Source organism: Dermacentor variabilis, chromosome 6 (genome assembly GCF_050947875.1).
Source record: "Dermacentor variabilis isolate Ectoservices chromosome 6, ASM5094787v1, whole genome shotgun sequence".
Lineage (NCBI taxonomy): Eukaryota > Metazoa > Arthropoda > Arachnida > Ixodida > Ixodidae > Dermacentor > Dermacentor variabilis.
Genome location: NC_134573.1, coordinates 132,984,353 through 133,004,789, shown reverse-complemented (window position 1 = coordinate 133,004,789; position 20,437 = coordinate 132,984,353). Strand labels below are relative to the sequence as shown.

The 20,437-nt window shown below is 48.6% G+C and overlaps 1 protein-coding gene across 1 annotated transcript in view; it reads left to right on the top strand.

The window, feature by feature from the left end:
* LOC142585251 (uncharacterized) overlaps window positions 1–20,437 on the top strand; it is a 788,133-nt gene that overhangs the window by 129,072 nt on the left and 638,624 nt on the right. The window contains exon 2 of the mRNA XM_075695850.1: window positions 18,126–18,318. Coding sequence (XP_075551965.1) covers window positions 18,126–18,318 — 193 coding nt within the window. The remainder of the gene's footprint in view (window positions 1–18,125; window positions 18,319–20,437) is intronic.

Below are 20,437 nucleotides of genomic sequence, written 5' to 3'. Positions count from 1 at the left end.
ACCGTATCTAGACGACGTAGCGATATTCTCCGCATCCTGGTCTGAGCATATGGCACACTTGCGGGCAGTGCTAACCCGCCTGCGCGAAGCGGGCTTGACAGTAAAGGCTCCTAAGTGCCAGTTAGCACAGGCCGAGGTTGTCTACCTCGGTCACGTGATTGGTCAGGGTCGTCGCCGCCCCTCTGAAATAAAAGTGGCCGCTGTGCGAGACTTTCCGCAACCGCGCACAAAGACCGATATTCGGTCGTTCTTAGGTGTCGCCGGCTACTATCAGAGGTACATCCCTAGGTACTCTGATATCGCGGCTCCCCTGACGGATGCTCTAAGAAAAACAGAGCCTCAAACAGTCGTCTGGGACGAGACAAAGGAAAGAGCTTTTAGCGCCCTAAAGAGTGCCCTAACAAGCCAGCCTGTACTACGATCGCCAGACTATACAAAAGGGTTCATTGTTCAGTGCGATGCTAGTGAGCGAGGCATGGGCGTTGTACTGTGCCAACGGGAAAATGGAGAAGTAGAACACCCCGTCCTGTATGCTAGTCGTAAGCTGACCAGTCGTGAGCAGGCGTATAGCGCCACCGAGAAAGAGTGTGCATGTCTCGTGTGGGCCGTTCAGAAATTGTCATGCTATCTAGCCGGCTCGAGGTTTATCATTGAGACGGATCACTGCCCTCTCCAATGGCTGCAGACCATCTCTCCCAAAAATGGCCGCCTCCTGCGCTGGAGCCTCGCTTTACAACAATATTCCTTTGAGGTGCGTTACAAAAAGGGGAGTCTCAACGGTAACGCCGATGGCTTAAGTCGAAGCCCCTAACGTAGGAATCAGCCTCAAAATTGTTTGTTACTGATGTTTTTTTTCCTGAGGCAGGATTTTTTTTAACATATTGCTTTTGTTTAGTGTTTCAAAGTGATGATATGCTTTCTAGTGCAAGTTTTCAATTTGTGGACGCGTTCTGAGTGATGCTAGACTACTGTAAGGAACTAGGCAGTAGTATAAAAAGGGGAAAGAGCCTGGCAGGGCTTAGTGAGGGTTGTGCCGTGCTTGCTGACTGAGCGGTTGAGTTTCAGCGTAGTTCTAACGCTTACCGGGAACGAGAACAAAAATGTGAACTCTCCCGAAGTCACTTTGCAGTGTCCCGTGCGAACCTGAACAAGAGAACGAGGCCTTCTCTGTGCGCTGCGCTCAAGAAACGTCGAGGGACGCCCGACTTCGGTTATGAGCATCATCGAGCGACATCCCTCCGGACAGCGGATGCAGTCCCCTGTCCATCGGGATCTCCTTCCCCCGGCGGGGCGGTCTGTTGCGTTTCGCCTGCGACACGTGGTTTTGCCGGCGCGACTGCGGCGGGGCGGCAGACATTTTGGCCCGATCGTCGTCGCCGCAACACTCATCGCCAGGTGTTTCCAGGCGCGACTGCGGCGATGCGACCGCCTAGGGATCATCCTCGCATTCCAGTCATTGTGCCCGAAACAGGCGATGCCAAAGCAGGGATCTCATTCCAGTCATTGTGCCCGAAACAGGCGATGCCAAAGCAGGGATCTCGTTCCAGTCATTGTGCCCGAAACAGGCGATGCCAAAGCAGGGACCATCCTCTCATTACAGTCATTGTGTCCGACCGGCAGCGCCACGACAGGGTGCTACGAGATCGTGCTCGACATGGTGCTACGGCATCGCTACGACAGTGTGCGTCACCATTAGCCCATTGTACATTCACGTGCTCGTCTTTTGAGGGGTTCCTTCTTGCCCTCAACTGCGAGAGTATAAAAACAGCTGCCCCCGGACGCCAAAAGGAGGGCTCCGATTTCTTCTGTTGAGTGAAGTGCTCTCCCGTCTCTCTACTTCGGTCAACTCTTTGCGATGTTAAAATAAACAAGTTGTTTCGTTGTTACCAGTCGACTCATGCTTTGCCGGGACCTTCGGATGCTTCCAGTTGTACCCCAGGCCGCCAGGCCAACGCTACCCTTGGGGCTTGCGACCCAGGTACAACCACGGGCGTCAGCGCCGAGTTCCCAACAGATCGTACCAGCAGTCCGATCCAAACAGTGGTTGACATTTGTTAACTTCAGACAAGCTTTTTTTTTTCTTGAAAGCTGTATGAATAATATATTCCCCACCGTGTGTAAGATACGTAGGATGGATAAGCCAATTAAAAGGCAACAAAGCGAACCAATGTTATCTAAAAATTACTAAGTGATTAGCAAACCAGCGTACGGACTCTTAATTCAATTGAAATCCATCAGGAGACATCACAAGTCGTCCGTTTGTAAACGGATCGAACAGGCGTGAGAAATTGATCCTCTGTCCCCGTATGGGCTCGAATAGTGCTGAAATACAGCTTCTTACCCGATCCACAAACGACTCGGCGCAGAATGAAATAATCACTATCTAGTATCCCCGCTTGTTCATCTAAATAGCTGAATTCGACGAGTATGTAAGACGTATCTTCGTATCAAATGCCATGCGCTTTCATCTTCCTCGTATATATTGAATTGTGTTTATTATATTGCGCGATGCATATCAAATCGCTCCACACGATTTATTCTTATTGTTTTATTGTTTTTTCTCGAGTTCGACAGACGTTGGGACGTTTGGATGTGTGCACTGAAGGTACAACCACTGATTTTACCTAATTACGCCTACGTGAACTGTAACAAAGCACACGGAAGTCGTCAGGGCCATGATGTGTGTCAGTGCTGAGCACGCGCGCGCTACGTGACCTTCATTTCACAATCCCTAGTCATCAGCGACGTTCTGGTCGCGTCACGGCTCATAGCCATAACGCCCAGTCGTATTGCACGGTTGGGCAAACATTGGCTTCAAAAAAAAAAAAAAAAAAGAAACACAGACACACACAAGCACACACGCACCTAGTAGAGCTGGCAAAGCTAAAAAGGACGCTATTACTGTTCGGCTTTGTCCTCCCCGCAACCTACAATAATCTGACAGCCTTCAAGCCGAGCAACGGTAAACCTGTAGTAGCGATAATGTCCTTTAAGAAACGTTCCGGTTTACACGCGTGTTTAGCGAAGACCCGCAGTTTGTTCAGCTGCTTTTCTTTTTCTTCTACAGGGCGAGATCGGCGTGACTACTATACTGCGGCGTTCAAATGTAAGCTTGTGTCAGTGCGCCACTTTCGGATGTCGCAGGCTGACAGGAAACGCGCGTTCAGCTGCCTAAAAGGGTGGTCTCGCTTACTCTCCGTTGGGAAGGAGTGGATGTTCTGAACCTTCTCTAAGTCTGCGATACGTGGCTATTTCGAGGCCATGGTTGTGTGTGCTTGTATGACGCGTGCCGACCGTGTGGACGTGGAAAATCGGGGAAAAAAAAAAGAAAAGGAAGGAAAGCAGCCGGCATGCAAACAAGTTGCGAGCTGGAGAGTTATCTCCCCTATAAAAGCCATGCTTTGTGCAATGTATTCTCACATTGTGCACGCCTCTACATTTACTCAGCGTATCTGCATTCGTGTTTTGCGAAGAATGTGCAGGCATAATAGCGTTATTACTTCGAACGTTAGGCACGGTGTTTGTGTTTCTAACAGCGAGTGATCGTCTTTCATAGGCATAGATGGAAAGCTGTGTGTGTGTGTGTGTGTGTGTGTGTGTGTGTGTGTGTGTGTGTGTGTGTGTGTGTGTGTGTGTGTGTGTGTGTGTGTGTGTGTGTGTGTGTGTGTGTGTGTGTGTGTGTGTGTGTGTGTGTGTGTGTGTGTGTGTGTGTGTGTGTGTGTGTGTGTGTGTGTGTGTGTGACAGAGAGAGAGAGAGAGAGAGATGTGATATCTGCTAATTGTGCTATCTGCCACAGGCATTTAGTTTTTCTTTTTAAATTTGGTGCAACTAAAGAAAACGTCTTATATATATATATATATATATATACACACAGCGGTTACGATCAATAACGCTCCCACGGTCAACTCAATTACTTGTACTTAGTAAGCGAATTAAAGAAATGATAAATTAATGCAAATGAAAGTGGAAAGCGGCTAGGTCTAGTGGTGAAACATAAATACTTAAGAAAGCGGATGGTAGAAGAGCTCCGCGGTAGCTCAGTTGTTAAGAGCATCGCACTCATAGTGCGAAGACGCGGTTCGTATGCCACCTACGGCCGTTCTTCTTTCTTGTTTTTTGTCGACTTCATTTATTTGCACTTTCCACAATTCAATTAACAAAAACAAGTAATTCTCCCCCTTTGCTTTCCTTGTTGCCACTGTCTGTTGGCTTTATGCGGTTGTGCCGACCGAAACTGCCGGGCAAATAAACCATATATATATATATATATATATATATATATATATATATATATATATATATATATATATATATATATATATATATATATATATATATATAAGAAGCCAAAACACACTGACACCGAGGACAAAATAGGGGAAATGACTCGTGCTTAATAAATGACATAAAGAAAATCTATAAATTAATTGAAGTGAAAATGGATGACAAAGAGGAAAAGCAACTTGCCGCAGGTGGGGAACGATCCCACAACCTTCGCATTTCGCAAAGCTTGTGGTTAACTCCCTTTCTTCTCGTTTATATACCTACTTCTCGCTTACACTCCATTTACTACCCAATAGGGCCAAGGGCTCTATACTACAACACAGGAAACCCAGGTAATACTTATTGCCAAACCTGGCAAACCAATTAATATCTCAAATCTACGGCCCATATCTCTGATCTCTTGCGCAGAAAAGCTTATGGAGCATGCATTGCTCATCAGAATAAACAATTAGCTGGAAGAAAACGAAATATACCCAAATACTATGTTGGGCTTTCGGGCTGGGTTCTCTACTCAGGACGTTATGCTGAAAATCAAACAGCAAGTACTAGACAGTGAAGCGAAGTCCACTAGAGCTATATTAGGGTTGATTCTCAAGAAAGCATTTTACAAAGCAGCACATTCGGCCATACTCAGTCGGGTCACCAACCTAAACTTGGGAGAAAGGGCGTATGATTACATCCGAGACTTCCTAACGAATAGGACGCCTACCCTCACCATAGGGGAACTCAAGTCTGAGGTGAGGGGCATGGCAGTTCGGGTACGTCTCAGGGCTCCGTGATATCGCCTATGCTCTTTAATCTCATTAATGATATGAATGTTGGAAAAGCTCGAGGACATCGAAGGAATCAATCACTCCTTATACGCGGATGATTTTACCATATGGATATCGCAAGGCAGTGATGGAGAGATGGAACAGAAATTACAGGAAACGATAGATAAAGTGGAGCAGTATACTTACAGGCACGGGTCCTGAATGCTTCCCAGTGAAATCAGAGCTTCATTAAAGACCCACCCTCAAGGGCAAGCTGCCCAAGAGATACATGAAGGAGAGAGAGAACGAGGAGATACAGATTCGGGGTACGGAGAATGGCGGGGCCAACCCCATCGTCAAACAAATTAAGGTCCTGGGACTCAATATTGAGTCGAAGAGAACTAACGGCGAAACTCTTAAAAAGCTCGTGACCAAGGTCACTAACGCCATTAGGCTGATCAGGAGAATCACGAACAAGAGTGTCAGAGAATGAAGGAGGCTAGCATTGTTAGGCTCATTCGCTCTTTTGCTATGGGCCACACACCATTTACGTAGCTGCGTACCTTAAGTGCCACAAGGGAGGAAAATACAAAATCAATACCCTTATAAGGAAGGCTTTTAAGCAGGTCATAGGCTTGCCCGAAATCACCAGTACAGAGAAATTAATGCAGCTGGGAAAGCGTAACACACAAGAATTGATTGAAGCTCATCAGATAGCTCAGTTAGAAACACTAGCCAGCACCCAGACCGGCAGAAGTATACTCTATAAATTACGAATAAATTAACATAAGCAGCAAGGAGCTAAGGTTGCGTTGGCCAGAGAGATCAGGAGCAGGATTAAAATCCCAAATTTACCCCAAAATAAGCACTCGGAATTCAATCAGGGCAGAAGAACGAGCAGAGCTAAAGCTATTCTCAAACACTATGGCAATGACGAGGAAGCGCTATTCGTTCGTTGACGCCGCGGAATATTCAAATCACCAAGCGTTTACAGCAGTAGCAATTATCACAAAGCAAGGAAGCGTACACACGTGCTCAATCAAAACCGGCGTCTGTGAGGTTGCGGAGGAGGTTGCCATCCCTCTGGCTGTCGCATTCTCCCAAATATGCCTACATCATTAGCGACTCTCAATCGACTATACTAAATTACCCCAGAGGACAGATGTCAGTTGAAGCTGGAAAACAGTGAAGACACACACACACACACACACACACACACACACACACACACACACACACACACACACACACACACACACACACACACACACACACACACACACACACACACAAACACACACACACACACACACACACACACACACACACACACACACACACACACACACACACACACACACACACACACACACACACACACACACACACACACACACACACACACACACACACACACACACACACACACACACACACACACACACACACACACACACACACACACACACACACACACACACACACACACACACACACACACACACACACACACACACACACACACACACACACACACACACACACACACACACACACACACACACACACACACACACACACACACACACACACACACACACACACACACACACACGCGCGCGCGCGCGCGCGCGCGCACGCACGCACGCACGCACGCACGCACGCACGCACGCACGCACGCACGCGCACGCACACGCACGCACGCACGCACGCACGCACGCACGCACACGCACACACGCACGCACGCACGCACGCACGCACACGCACGCACGCGCCATTACAGGCGGCTTACTAACTCGCCTCCTATTAAAGCATGTAGGAAAGCAGAAACATTTTTTCTTTCTTCATCCACTTGGCCGGATTTCATGCATTTGTTGTGCTTTAAAGAACTTAAGAATTATACTTTAGGTACTGTAGGATGCTGACTTTTTGTTCAGGCAATCAATTTTTCTTACAAGTATTCTTGCGAATCGCAATATATAAGAAACTAAAGCATTAAGTGCATGACTCTGTAACTCAGCAATAACATACGACATCACATTTCTGTCGACTGCGTTTTTTAGAGCATCTAAAGCGGACAAAATAGATATATAGTATTCTACATCGCCCTAAAATCTTAATCGCCTTGACATTTGCAATACTCTCGTAGATATTGCAACGTTTTCACATAAACTGTAAACACATATATCGCATTCGTCCGCTTCAGATGATCCAACTGTTATAGTATAAATGCGACACCTGTTTTCTTTCAGGGCTACTAATTTGTAATCATCGTGTCATTTTTTCCCCACTAAATCAAGTTCATTCAAATCGGTTGAGTGACTCTCTCATGAGAGCAGTTCCTCATTTTTCATATATTTGAATCGGAAACTCGCAAGTAGCCCCGCCATAAAACTACCTCTGAGCAGTGTCACGTGCTTCTATTTAAATCCGCTGCGGGTGAAATTCCAACGCCAATAACCAAGTCACATGCAATCGAAAAGTGTGACTAAATATGCGTCAGTGCTGGCAACGTCTGTTGATCCACCTGCAATAGAAACAATTTTTTTTTTTTTGTTGTTACAAGGAGCATCGTGAAGTTTTCAGCTAGAGTGCTGCGAATGCACATGTTGTATATCCTTGTTCGAAATTCCATATGACTATCCGTTATAGAGCTCCATTATGCATACGTCTCCCTTTCGTCCTGGTCCACTGGCGCAAAAGCACGCCCTACGTACAGCCGCCTTCAAACTTAACCTGGAGGATGAAGGCACATCTAAGTCGTTTGACGTTGATTGACAGAGACAGACTGTAACAAAGAAATATTGAATTTGAATGCTTTGGAAGCAAGGCGCGTTCAAATAGGACCGTGCAGGACACCCCAACCAGAAATACCTACCACTGTTCACAGGAGAAGCAAAGAAAGGCGTTTAAGGCACGTTTCGGTTAAGTATGGCGATGACTATAGGTTTACTAACACGGCCAACAGAGAGCTGGTTCCGTTTTACCGCTAGCATGTGACACTCTTACCCACCACAACGGGGACAGAGCTCCGCCCGCAGCCAAATTACATCGAAAGAGGTATGAGGTGAACCAGCCTATAGGGCCAGGTCGGCTTCGATTTCGGTCGGGTCGCGTAGACCAATTACCGCTTTCCACAGCCTTGCTCGCGCACAGAACGTGCGCGCGCGCCCAGCGACACAAAACAGTGGTTTAACAGAGTCCGCTCGTTCCAATTCAATTCAGCGGCGCACGAAATGCTTGGTGCCATTAATATAAGACTCTTCCCTCTGGCGTTCTCCTTGGTGCTGATCCCGCGCCGCCAAGTAGCCGCGGCTCTCATCGAGTTACAGCGAACCTACCCCAGGGGTGGGGCCGACTCGCTCGGCTGAAACAGCATCCGTCGGGCGTTTAACCCCTATAGGCAACAACGAGCCCAGCCGCACCGCTATTCGTCGTCGATGCTTATCTCTCATTCGCCATCGACTCGGCAGCGAGCGCAAGTATAACTACACGCACGCACCGGAGTACTTTTTTTGTTTTCCTGCCGCAAGCATGCGCGGACGTTTTGTAAATGCAAAGTGTACGAGCACCACCGACCACTCTTCCAGCGCACCCACCCCTTTATTCCACTGCGCTTCTAGGCTACGTGCAGCAGCACACGGGACACGCACGCAAGCTCGCGTCACGGACACTGTTGAATTTACGATCCGTCCAATAGGTCGGGCCGTGTTCGCGACCTGCCACCGGTTCCGTGCCATAGAATGGGCAAAGCGGAGAAGCCTTCTGACTGCTCGTGTATTAACGCCCCGGTTCCGACGACGCCTCGCGAAGGGAGAGTGTAAGGAGAGTGGGATATACTGAGATTCGTTAAGGGGGCAGGGTGTTGCATGTCGTGTTCGCGCGCGTGACCGCGTAAAAAAGAAGGGTTGCGCGGACAGCCTGACACAGTTTTTCTGTCGTCGCCTTCGAAGAAGTGCACGCGCCGCGAGGCCGGGGTATTAATATCCGTCCTGAGAGTAATGGGCGGCTTTGGCCGCGCGCGCGTAATTCGGTGGCGAGGCGTTGTGCTCGTTCTTAAACGGAGGTTCCCGGGGGATGACTAATAGCTCTTGAATATGCATAGAGGCGCAGGTGTCATGTGAAGGGGGGTGGGGGGGGATGCGAAGCGGACACTCCGGGGAGAGAAAAGGAAATAGGCACAAGGGCAGCGTTCACGCTGTGCGTGTCCTTTGCTCGTGGCTGCCCGCGTTCCTTCATTTATTGACTCGCTTGCCGTGGTATCAAGAATCGAAGCGTCCTTAATTTTTTTTAACCACTGATGTTTGTGGTTCAGCTCATATTATTGATTAAGTCGTAGCAACTGCGTGCTTGTAAAGTGCATTTCTCCTGGTTTAGATCGTTCATGGATAAAACAGTCAAGTAGGTTTCTTGTTTGCCGACCTCTTCTTGCGGCCGAAGCAATTATTCGCCCAGCTTATCTTACTACTGTACTAAAGACAAAAGCTGCGTCACCCTGCCACGAGCTTACCGCACCCTTTATTAATGATTAATGCGGTCCAGGCGAATACGTACGACATACATCCTGGCCAGCATCCTTGCTGTCTCACGGATGCGAGGCGCCCATAGGCGACGCAAAACGTGAGCGAGCCTGGCTTCGATGAGGCGTCGAAGATATCAATCACACAAAGCACGCGCAGCATCGCGACCACGTGATCACGTTTTGTTTGCAGCGTCACCCTATTAACTTGCAAGCTGCGACGTCGCTCGGCGTGCGTGTTGAGCGAACCTCCTTACGCGCCGATCGGTGTCGACGCACACCTCTCGTCGATGCAATCATCTCGGAAACACGCGGCTCAGTGGAACGGCACGATTAGCCAACAACGCGGAAACCTCGGCACGTACCGTACTGACTACGCGCGCGCGCAACGTGCTTAGGCGTCTCACTGCCGGGGTTTCGTACAATTTTCTTTTTCTTCATTTCTTTCTTCTCTTTATTCAAGCCTTTCCCGCACAGCTCAGCTAGGTTATCTCGGCTCACGTAAGCCATCCGCCTTAGAACCTCGGCAATTACAGTACAAACAGGAGGCTTACGGCGGGGCGAAAAGAGGCCAGACAATTTGGGACGCCCGAGAGGCGCGTACGGGAAGGATTAAGGCAAACAACAGCAAAGAGCGCACGTCTTAATCTGTTCTCGAGTAAATCTTTATTTTCCTTTTTTCCTTTCCCTCGCGTCGAACGTGCGGGCACACTCTTCCGAGCCGCGTGTTCCTCGCTTGATGCATGCTGATGATGTACGCTATACCTCCCCGTCGCCACCCATCGGCTCTTGATTGAAAGGGAGAAAGGGAAGCGAAAGTAAGCTCTCTCCGTGGCAAGGGACTCTGCAGGCCAAACGACAGGCAACGGCACTCAGACGACGACGACGCCGAAGAAGAAGCTCGCCGATCTTTGGTCAACCCTTGTTGGCACATCCGCCCCTTGCGTCCACAAGGCACTCGGCGCAAGTCGTTGCTCGCGGGCGGCCTTGCTGGCGACCTTGCGTAACGCGCGAGCGCTCGCCCCGCATCTGTGCAGCCACACCGCGCAGTGAGGCATCTCCGCGCCTCGGCGAGCACATATTGGCTTTTACCTTCCCTGTTGGCACTTTTCTGTCAGTTTTCTTCTTATCTTTTTTTCTTCTTTTCCATTTCCTCCTTCATTTTTAGACACGCGAAGCCGACGTGCGGCTTGTTTGCAGAGGGCGTTCTAGCAAACGCTAGACAGAGACCGGTCCGTGGCGGAAAGGAGCGAGTACAGAGAAGTTAAGCAGAAGCGACGCAAAGTGCAAATCAAGTCTTTTATTTTTTTTTTCGTAAGTGCAGCACCAAGCACAACCCTGACAACAGTGAGGTCACGCCTGCGCAGATGCACGTACTGCAGCTGAGGCCAATAAAGGACAATCCTATACAATAAAAAATTAGATTAAACGACTAAAACCACTATTTCAAGATTTACCTACATGTATACTAGTACTGTTATTTTATTTCGTTCCGTTTTTTTTTCTCCGTGACACAGTGGCACATTAATACTATTATGCGAACCCCCATACTTATTCACGTTTCATACCCATGTTCGACATAATTGAATAACTGGTCTCTTGAGCGAAATGTCTGAGACAACGCTCCCCCTCCCCTCCTTCCCCTCTCTGCTTCTCTGAAGCGCACACTGAAGTATGCATCGCAACGTGATCGCAAGCTAAACACTGCCGGTTTTCAGCATTAGAATTCCAAGGTGCTAGCATGTAAGCAAGAAGCCTGTGGAGGGAAAGTATTGTTCCAAATTTGATTTCCGTTGCCGACTTCATAACAGTCTTAGCACCACTTTGGAGACGATGAAAGACGCTTTGTTATTCAAGTGAATGGCCAAGATTTATCCGCACCGCTATCCTGTTCTTCGTTAAACTCTCCTACGCAGCTGTGTGTTGCCTCTTCGGCATCCAGAGTTCAGTTTGGTAATCAGCGCATCCTTTCTGTAGAGCTGTTCTGCGCACATCGCTGACGTCGACGTTTGTACCGCTTGACGTTTTCGCGAAATTCATGGAGGAGGAGGCGTTGCGTGATCATCAGTTCATTTAAGAACATATCCGGGTGCTCAAACGAAGATATATTTAAGCATCTCCGCTCAAGGTATGGAAAGAGAGATTAGCGTTTACGGATGACATGTCATTTCATTATCGCGGCATTGGAAACTGGCTTTAGGTAGCAAAAGACTAATTGCTCAAGTACGTCAGGTTAACCTCGTCCAGTGTTGGTTTATTTGGCTTTGGTCAACGAGCCGTAATTGAACGACCGGTAGATTCACGGAACATCTCTGCCACTGATAATTCGCGCGAAGATGCGCCGTTTTCGAGGCCGATCAGTTTGCGTATAAATAATATTCCATTACGAGGAGATCGGCGAGCAACTCATCGCTCAGCCTCGCGGATGTTACGGCGGTTCACCCTCTTTGCACTTCTGTCGAAACCCCGGCCTCATCTCCATAGAAAGGGAGAAAACTTGGAAGACGAATAGGGGTCCGGCACAAATAAGCAGATTCCGATAGTATACCCTCCTACGCGGACCGAACCATGCATCTCGTTCTTTCTTTCTGAAAGTAGAGGAAGTAGCGATGGGAGGTCTAGATAGATAAGTGTCAAAGTGACAGCGACACAACTGCGCACCGAAACACACAACACTGCCTTGATTTTGCATTGATGAAAAAGAAAAAGGTACGTGGTGAACCTATATTAACAAAGGAGTTTTCTATAGCGCCGCTAAAGAAATGTGAGCCGACTCTCAACTCACACTTTCGCATTGTTTGGTGTCAGTAAAGATTGAAGGAGCGCGTGAACCTTTGAGCTGCTAGTCTTCAACCAGGAATGTGTTCACAATGGACGAACAACAGGGCTGGCCGTGTGTAGCGAAATAATAATAATAAAAAAAGATAGAAAGGTGTCCGGCGAAGGTAAATGTGGCGGGCAGTGCGAAAAGGAAGGTGTTTTTCTTTGCTTCTCTACAAGGATGCGCGCATGCGCAGAAGCGGGCTGGAGGAGCTCTGGCAGTAAAAGAAAAGCAAAATCATGACGCAGGATGCGGCTTGTGGAAAAAGAGACCCATTACTGTTATCTATGTGCCACGCGAACGACGCCATCAATCGCGTCGTACAGAACGTATATATAAGACTGCATGGAGCGATCCCGGGGGAACGATGGAGTTATCTGCGTGTAGCGGCAAACTTCGAGCCCACTGGCGACTCTGATGAATTGCCTACGCGCGGACGCTGATAAACCGCGGAGTGGCGTCGCTTCGTCTAATAAGTGCGACTGGGAGAACCGCGACGCATGGCGGCGACCTTGTCGTAAAAGAGTAGCGCGGAGCTGGGTTAGATAGAGCGGAAAGGCTGAGGTAAGTGAGCGGCGACCGTTCGGGGATCGCTGCTCCTCCGGACAGTTCGGGGCGCTGCTGGAGTCCTCATCCTATCGGTGGCCTCTCCTTGATAAGATCACACAAATGAGAGCGCTGACGACGCGCTCAGGGGTGTTTTCTTTCTTTCTTTCTTTCTTTCTTTCTTTCTTTCTTTCTTTCTTTCAGAAGCCTTTAAGAGACAACGTGCAGCGTAGTTGTCGAAGGCGCGGTAGGTTAGTCGCCCTCAGCGGCTGAGCTGGGTATTTTCCGCGCCATCGGTTTCACTTTATACACCACTTCCACGTCGCAGATGAGAAGAAAGCTCACACGAAAAAGAAAACGAAAAAAGCAAAAAAAAAGGAAAGGGGGTCAACGGCAGCGCAGTCGTTTACAGCCATTTCAAGGCCCATTCAAGCGTTGGGATTCATCTGGTTCGGATTACGTTGAAATGCCATTAATGTTCGTAGCATTCTACCCTGGATGTTTATGTGCCTTTCTTTATCTCCGCTTAATCGCACCCAATTAGATAAAACCGAGAACGGTCAATTGTAACCTGATTCTCGCAGACTGGGCGATGACAGCCGCGATGCGAACCGTCGCCGCGTTTTTAGTACATCGGCGCCGCCTAGCGGAACGCCCCTGTGCGTGAAATGAAACTCGCCAAAGCGCCTCGTTCAGTCAGATCGTTTGCGGGTGTGATGGCCGCGTACAATCTACTCATTCCGGTCGTCCTTGGCGGTCGAATGGCGGTTGTTCTTTATTTTAGTTCTTCCTCTTCGGCAATCTCGTCGAACGCATGCGTCGCTCTCTTAATTGCCCGTCGTCGCGACATCGAAAGAAAAAAGCAAAGGAATAAACGTCGCTACTATGAGTAGGGACACCACTGAGTGGTAGTATCAGCTCTGAGGCGACACTCATCTCTGCTTCTGCGTAATTGACGCGCCCGGGGCGCTTCTCTTATGCGGCGACGAGTACTCGCGCTGCAAGCCGCGAAGAGGTGTGTGTGTGCGTGTGTGTGTGTGTGTGTGTGTGTGTGTGTGTGTGTGTGTGTGTGTGTGTGTGTGTGTGTGTGTGTGTGTGTGTGTGTGTGTGTGTGTGTGTGTCACCGACACAGGTGATGACGCCTGCGATTCTCAAGGTTTTCCGATAGGCGGCACGAAATACACGCTAACTCGCTTCGCGCACACGCGCGCATAGCGTGACGGCCGGTGACAAGCTAGAGATCCACCCATAGAGGTATGCGCCGCTCAGCAAAAAGCATGCCACCACCGGTAACGGTGAAGGGAACAAGATAAAGAAAAGAGTGAATGTACACGTGAATGCGAGAGTGTTACAAGTGAGCGCCCCTCATAGGCGTTGCAGAATTGCCAGAGTCGCGAACGGCTTGCGGCGCTCTGAAGCACGTGGGTCAAATTTTTGAGAGGATATGGCGACACCAGCAAAGCAATTCTAACAAAATTTTCTCGCGACAAATAATGCGATTGGCAGAAGGTCTGCACTGGGCAGGGGTGGCGGAGATTTAGCTACAAGCGAGGTTATCTTGGCTGAAATGGTCGGCAGTTCCTCCGCCTGAGTGACTATCGCTCTATCGTAAAGCCCGTGCCTTATGTCAGTACAAATTTAAGCTCTCCGCCATAATCTAAGGGTCATTTGTAAATACACAGCATTGCTGTATATTTTACGAAGTTTCTCCGATGTAGAAGAATGGTGTGCCTAGCAGAAATATGAGTTAGATTTTACTAGGTATGTTAGGTATGTTAGGTATGTATGTAGGTACAGCCGCCCTGATTTTTAATAATATAGCGCGGGCGTCGACTGAACTGCTGGTGAGCGCCTTATAACGGCGATAAGTGTGCAACAAGAGCGTGCAACAAGGCGAGTGCAACAAGGCAACAAGGCTCGTGCGCGAACTCTCGCCTTAATGCACGCTTATCGCCGTTATAAGGCGCTCACCAGCAGTTCAGTCGACGCTCGCGCTATATTATTAAAAACCAGGGCGGCTGTACTTTAGGTATGTTAGTTGAGAACATGGAGTGCTCAATGCTACGGACTTTCGAAGTGAGCTTTCTATCTATATAAAAAAAACTACAAGCTCTGAACCTTGCACGTGTGGACCACTATAGCGATAATTGGTTTCCATTACGCTGACTCTGTCCTGTTTGGTTACATTTCCGAGGTGACCACAGAAACATCCAGAGCACTTCATTCTGCATAACCTGTCTTGGTAGTTCCATTCTAGATTCATATAAGTAAGAAAGTTTTTCCAGCTATCTGAAGAACCATTTCGATACGAGTATGAAATTCCAGTGTAACTTTCAGACGCAATTCGGTGTATTCCAAGGTTTTTTTTTTTTTTTTACCCGAGTATCGTTCATGACGTGTCCATTGGGCTGACAAGAAAATAAATAGAGGAAATAACTGTCCTGTTATTAGCGTGTTGACAACCTCGCCACCGAATTGGCACGACATCCACCGTTTATTTACCCTGCGACCCACCGCCGACAGCAGCGTTTGTCTCCGCAGGCGCAAATGTGCGGTTTCGTCGCCAACACGAGTGAGATTCAAGCGAACGTCGGCTTCCACTGCCGCACACGATGCGTACGATGTCGCAGTGTACCTCTCCTCATCCTACGTCCACTTTCACCTTCAGCAAGCCACCGCTTCAGCGTTGTGAAAACACCTGTCCCCATCGGCCGCCCAGCGGGTGCCAAAAATAACGTAACCTCGCCACCCGCGAACACGTCACAGCTATATCGCCTTCGCGAAGAGTCCAGCATAGCATAATGGACATGGAAAGAAGCGTACAGCCGAATCTCGAAGGCAAATGATGGAACAATAAGCGGAGCTATCGCGGAATTCTATCGATTAAGCAGCAGCGTGCGCTTGCACCCTGGCACGTCGTCTTGGGCGTGCCCAGCTGTTGCGTCCCTGAGACAATGCGTGCAGGAACGCAACGCGCGAAGTGTCCGCACGATGCACGCTCTCCGTGAGCGGAGGCGGGCGGTGGACGCAAATGCTCGCGACGAAACCTTGCTTCGCGTTTCTCTTTGGCCTGCGTAGCGCATCCGTCGCTATCGTATACGCGAGCCTTCCCGCCGTATGCGGCCGTGTCTCGCCTACACCCTCCCCATCAATCAGCCCCGCAAATGCCCGCGTGCAACCTCGCTCGCTTACGCTCCCGTGCTTTGCATAGCCGTTCGCTGCACCGATCTTGGCTTCGTCTGCGCATCCGCTGTACGACACGCTAGCGCACCCAAACATGCGCGGTTTATGCTTTCTCGAGAGCCTTTTGTGACGTTCGTTCTTGCGAACCACTGTGCAAAGTTTTTCTTCATGCAACGGTCTTTTTCTTCCTTCTTTAGGTTTTTGTCTTGGGTCATAATTTTAACTGTCCTTTCTCTTCACTTTGAAGCTCAAGAACATAGAAACTCATCCTTTACTACACATCGTTCATTCTCTCTCTCTCTCTCTCTCTCTCATGTTCGCTAATGACAAGGTAATGCTTACTACTCGCTCTCACGAGATTTCAGCTGCACAGTACAAGCTGACAGAGATATTCCCCCTCCTCTACTAACAACAAGTATATTGGCAACGTGTCAGGAGGTTATCTATAGCCAGAAATCTACACTGGAGCAAGAAGGTTCGCGATTGAAGACGTGACTGGGTGGTACCGCGCTTGCTTCGGTTGCTACTTCGCAGTCGTATCGACTAACGACTCCGCCTTTCATTGGCTCTCATAACCGCGTGTAAAGCTAGCAAACCTTGCAGGTGTTTGGAGTCTACGTCGACCCTTGAGGCATCCGTGTCGGGAACGCTGAGAAGACCTTGACGCTTCTCGGAGGCAGTACGGCGAGATGTGTTATTCCCACTTCTGTAGATGGTTACGCCTTGCCACTGTCTGCTCCTTGTGAACGATCGATGTGCGGAATCCACCCAGGGGTGCCGAATGCTGCGTTCCCTTCGTTCACTGTTTGGCGGCGGAGAACGGCCTCGGTTGCTGAAGCACGATCAGAAGGCATGGCTGTTTGGAGGTGCACTTTTCCAAGGCCGTAAAAGCGTTCACCAGAGGAATGTGTTGGTGAAATAATGTATGCGGGAGGTTCCAATCGTTGATGATGATGATGTATGGAGTTCTTATTGGAGCAAGGGCCAGGGACGGCCAAAGAGCGCCAATCGTCTGGTGGCCCAATGACTATAATAAAGAGGGTCCTTACATGTCTATATACGAGTTAACAGGTGTCGACCAACTCCTGTTCGTTGTGTTCTGTAGCCTCGCTGCTGGCTATTCGGCTATTATACGGCCACCGCAGTCTAGTTATGACGTTGTCTGGGAGCTGTACATTGAAAGTAAAGCAAGCGACTTCCTTTATGCTGCTGCATTTCGTTGACAATCCATACGCGGAAATGCAGCTGCATGGACATGCCTGTGGTGTCCACACCAGAACGGGATACCGCGAGTACAGAAACTATACGCTGTCATATGTACATTTTAACGCTCACCTAAGATTTGAGTCCTCCACTCAACCCACTTAAATTTTTTACTACTTGCTATTTTTTCATGTCTTCTTCAATTTAGAACAGAATGAGACGAGCATATTTTATAGAATCTGCAGTCGTTTTCTTTGCCATGGGCTTACCATGCTATACAGCGGATTGCGAGGGTGAGATACGAAATGAGGCATTCTTATATCCATACACACGCACAAAATGTATCTATGCACTCACTGTAACAAGTAACTGCAGTGTATGGTCTAGACAAGTGTCTGTGCGAAAGCCTAAGAGCGCCTTCGTTAGGGGCACTCCCAGAGCTTCTTCAATGTCTTAAGTACACTGCGGTACTCAAAGCAGCTGCCGCGGAAATTTAGCTCTTCTGTGCGAGCTCGTTGAAGGTATGCGAGCTCGCGGACCTATTGAGCTCAACGGTTGTTGAAAGCAAACGTGTTACTGCAGTATACAAGTGCTGGTTAGGATGAACATGTAAAAATTATGGCGTGATCCTTTGTCCTGCAGTGGACATAAAAGATGATGATGATGATGATGATGATGATGATGATGATGATGATGATGATGATGATGATGATGATGATGATGATGATCACACCGTTCAGAGACATTGAGCGAAGTCGCTACCTACAGGAAAGTCATTACGAGCTGTGAGTAAACGATGAACTTGACATCCCGCAGGTGACGGGCGAGGGCCATCAGCAGATCCAGGAGCTGGTGTCCCCGTTGGTGGAGCGGTGGAAGATCTTCCAGCCCCGCTTTCGACTGGCCGCCTCCGGAGCGCCACTCGAGCCGTCAGCCTGCGCGGCGCTTCTCGTGGGGCAGGAGGTGCTCCTGGAGGACCGGAGGCACTACGCGCCTGTCACGCGATGGGGTACGACGTTTACTATTGTGCTTCGTTATCTCCTGTCTGATTTCTATGCGCCTTTTATTTGGCCTCTGCGTCATTTGTAGTACGATTTTCGGTATACGCCAGTACGTTACTTTTTCAGCGTGAACTAGCTATGCCCACGAAAACGCAGTGCACCTGCCTTTCACCCCTGAAAGAGAGACGAGCCAGTTGGACTGTGCTCACAGCTTAACGACTTTGATTGCTAGGCTAATTGAAAAATAAAAGCTCGTTGTTTCAAGCTCGAATCGGGATCCATAAGGATCACCCCGAAATTTTACCAACATGTTCGTGGTTCAGCCCAATACTATAGTGACACAAGGGCGGCATTTTTCTCAACGGTGAAAAATGCCGATTTAGACGGGCAACACTGCTTGGCGTCACGGAACTAAGTCCACCCAATTGGCTGGTACATCTATGCAAACGGTGTTTGAGTTGGACAGCGCAACTTACAATTTCTTATTCTTAGGTTGTCACCGACTATTCGTGACTCCAAGTAAACGCTTGCTACCTAGTGGCCGCGCCGATATGTAGATGATCTAGGTTCAGGCTTGAAGCGAAAAAGGGTCCCCTATCACGGCATGCGCTGAACGCCTCGTAGCTTTCAAATTGTCGTGACAACGCCCTGCACGAGCCAGAAAATGAAGAAGACTGATGTCGAAACAATTATTTTGTGTATAAATGTGTGTCACTGCGGTGAAAAGACAACTATGTATGATTTCATCTTTTCCCGAAAGAAGCAGACGACGCGCATCGGAGAGTGACTTGGATAAGAAACTACTGCATTTGGAAAAGGTGACTAATGATATGCTGGTTTGTTCGAAACATTTCACTCGGGACGACCTCTTTTTTTTTCCCGGCGTGTGGACCATTGCTTTATTTTTATTTATTTTATGCGCCTTGCTGGCGGTCCAGATCGCGAAGTTTACTTTGTTTATAGGCAGACGCTTTGATAAATTATAGTGATGTACGCTTAAGCTTCATTTGGTATTGGTCGTTTATAGTTTTTTGCCCCAGCATTAGCTTTACTAATGCTTTAAGCAGCAGAAACATTCTCGCGAAAGTAGTTTTGTCTGCAGACACGGTAGCGGGAATAATAACTACCTGGGAAGGTCTGATGTTGAACGTGACACATTTTATGCCGCGAGGCGAAATCGCGTTTTCATAGCATGCTTTAGTTTAGCGGTGCAAGCAGAAAATGCTGTTTTCTAATTCAATGCGGTGAGTTGTCAGTTTATTTGCTCGCGAGAAATTTACAAGCTCTTGTTCCAGATTTGGAGCGTTCGAACTGCGAACAGCGCCGCTAGTTTGCTTTCCGGCACTGCACACACAGCTAAATGCCATTGCAACTGGTTCAATTAGTTTCGAAGTCATGCATTTACACTAATACTCGTGACTTTGTCTAAAAGCAAAACCTCGTCAAATTTTGGAAACGCGTTGGACCAAACTGAACTTGATTCAATTTGTTGTTATTCACTTTTCACGTTTCACGGGGGTTTCAGATTTCCTACGGGCAGCATATGTTTTCAATGTTCCCAAGACCGGGCCCTACCTCGAACAATGTAGTGCGAGCACGAACAAGCGCCTGTCATCGGACGCAGACGACCTTGTCACACATATCAGTTAACGATAAAAAGAAAGCTGTATCCCGACTCACAAACGGTACTTTCATTAGTTTTTTATCCCAAGAGACACTGACCATGGTAACATTGCAGTTTTTAGCTTGGTTCTATCAGTGCAGATTGCCCGTATTTAGCTTCTGAAACACGGCAGATTGTGAGATGCTATGTCTGAGATGCTACAACATGAGTCGCAGTGCGGAGTTGGCTATGAAGGTCGAATACAGAAGTATCGTAGCTGTATACCAGGGGAGCAACGCGGCGAACTAGTGCTTGCCCCTTTCGGAGGCCCCCTACGCACAAACGCTTCCCTTTTTAACCTCCGGCTCGCTCGAAAGGTTCTTTGTCTTTACAAAAATCTGATGCGGCTCGCTGGGCAGGCCGCAGGTTGCAAGCAAAGCGCAACAATTTTCGCGGTTTCGCTGCTGAAATCCTTAAGACCCGTCTAAATAAGGTGATCGGCAGGAAGGACCCTTTCGGCTTCC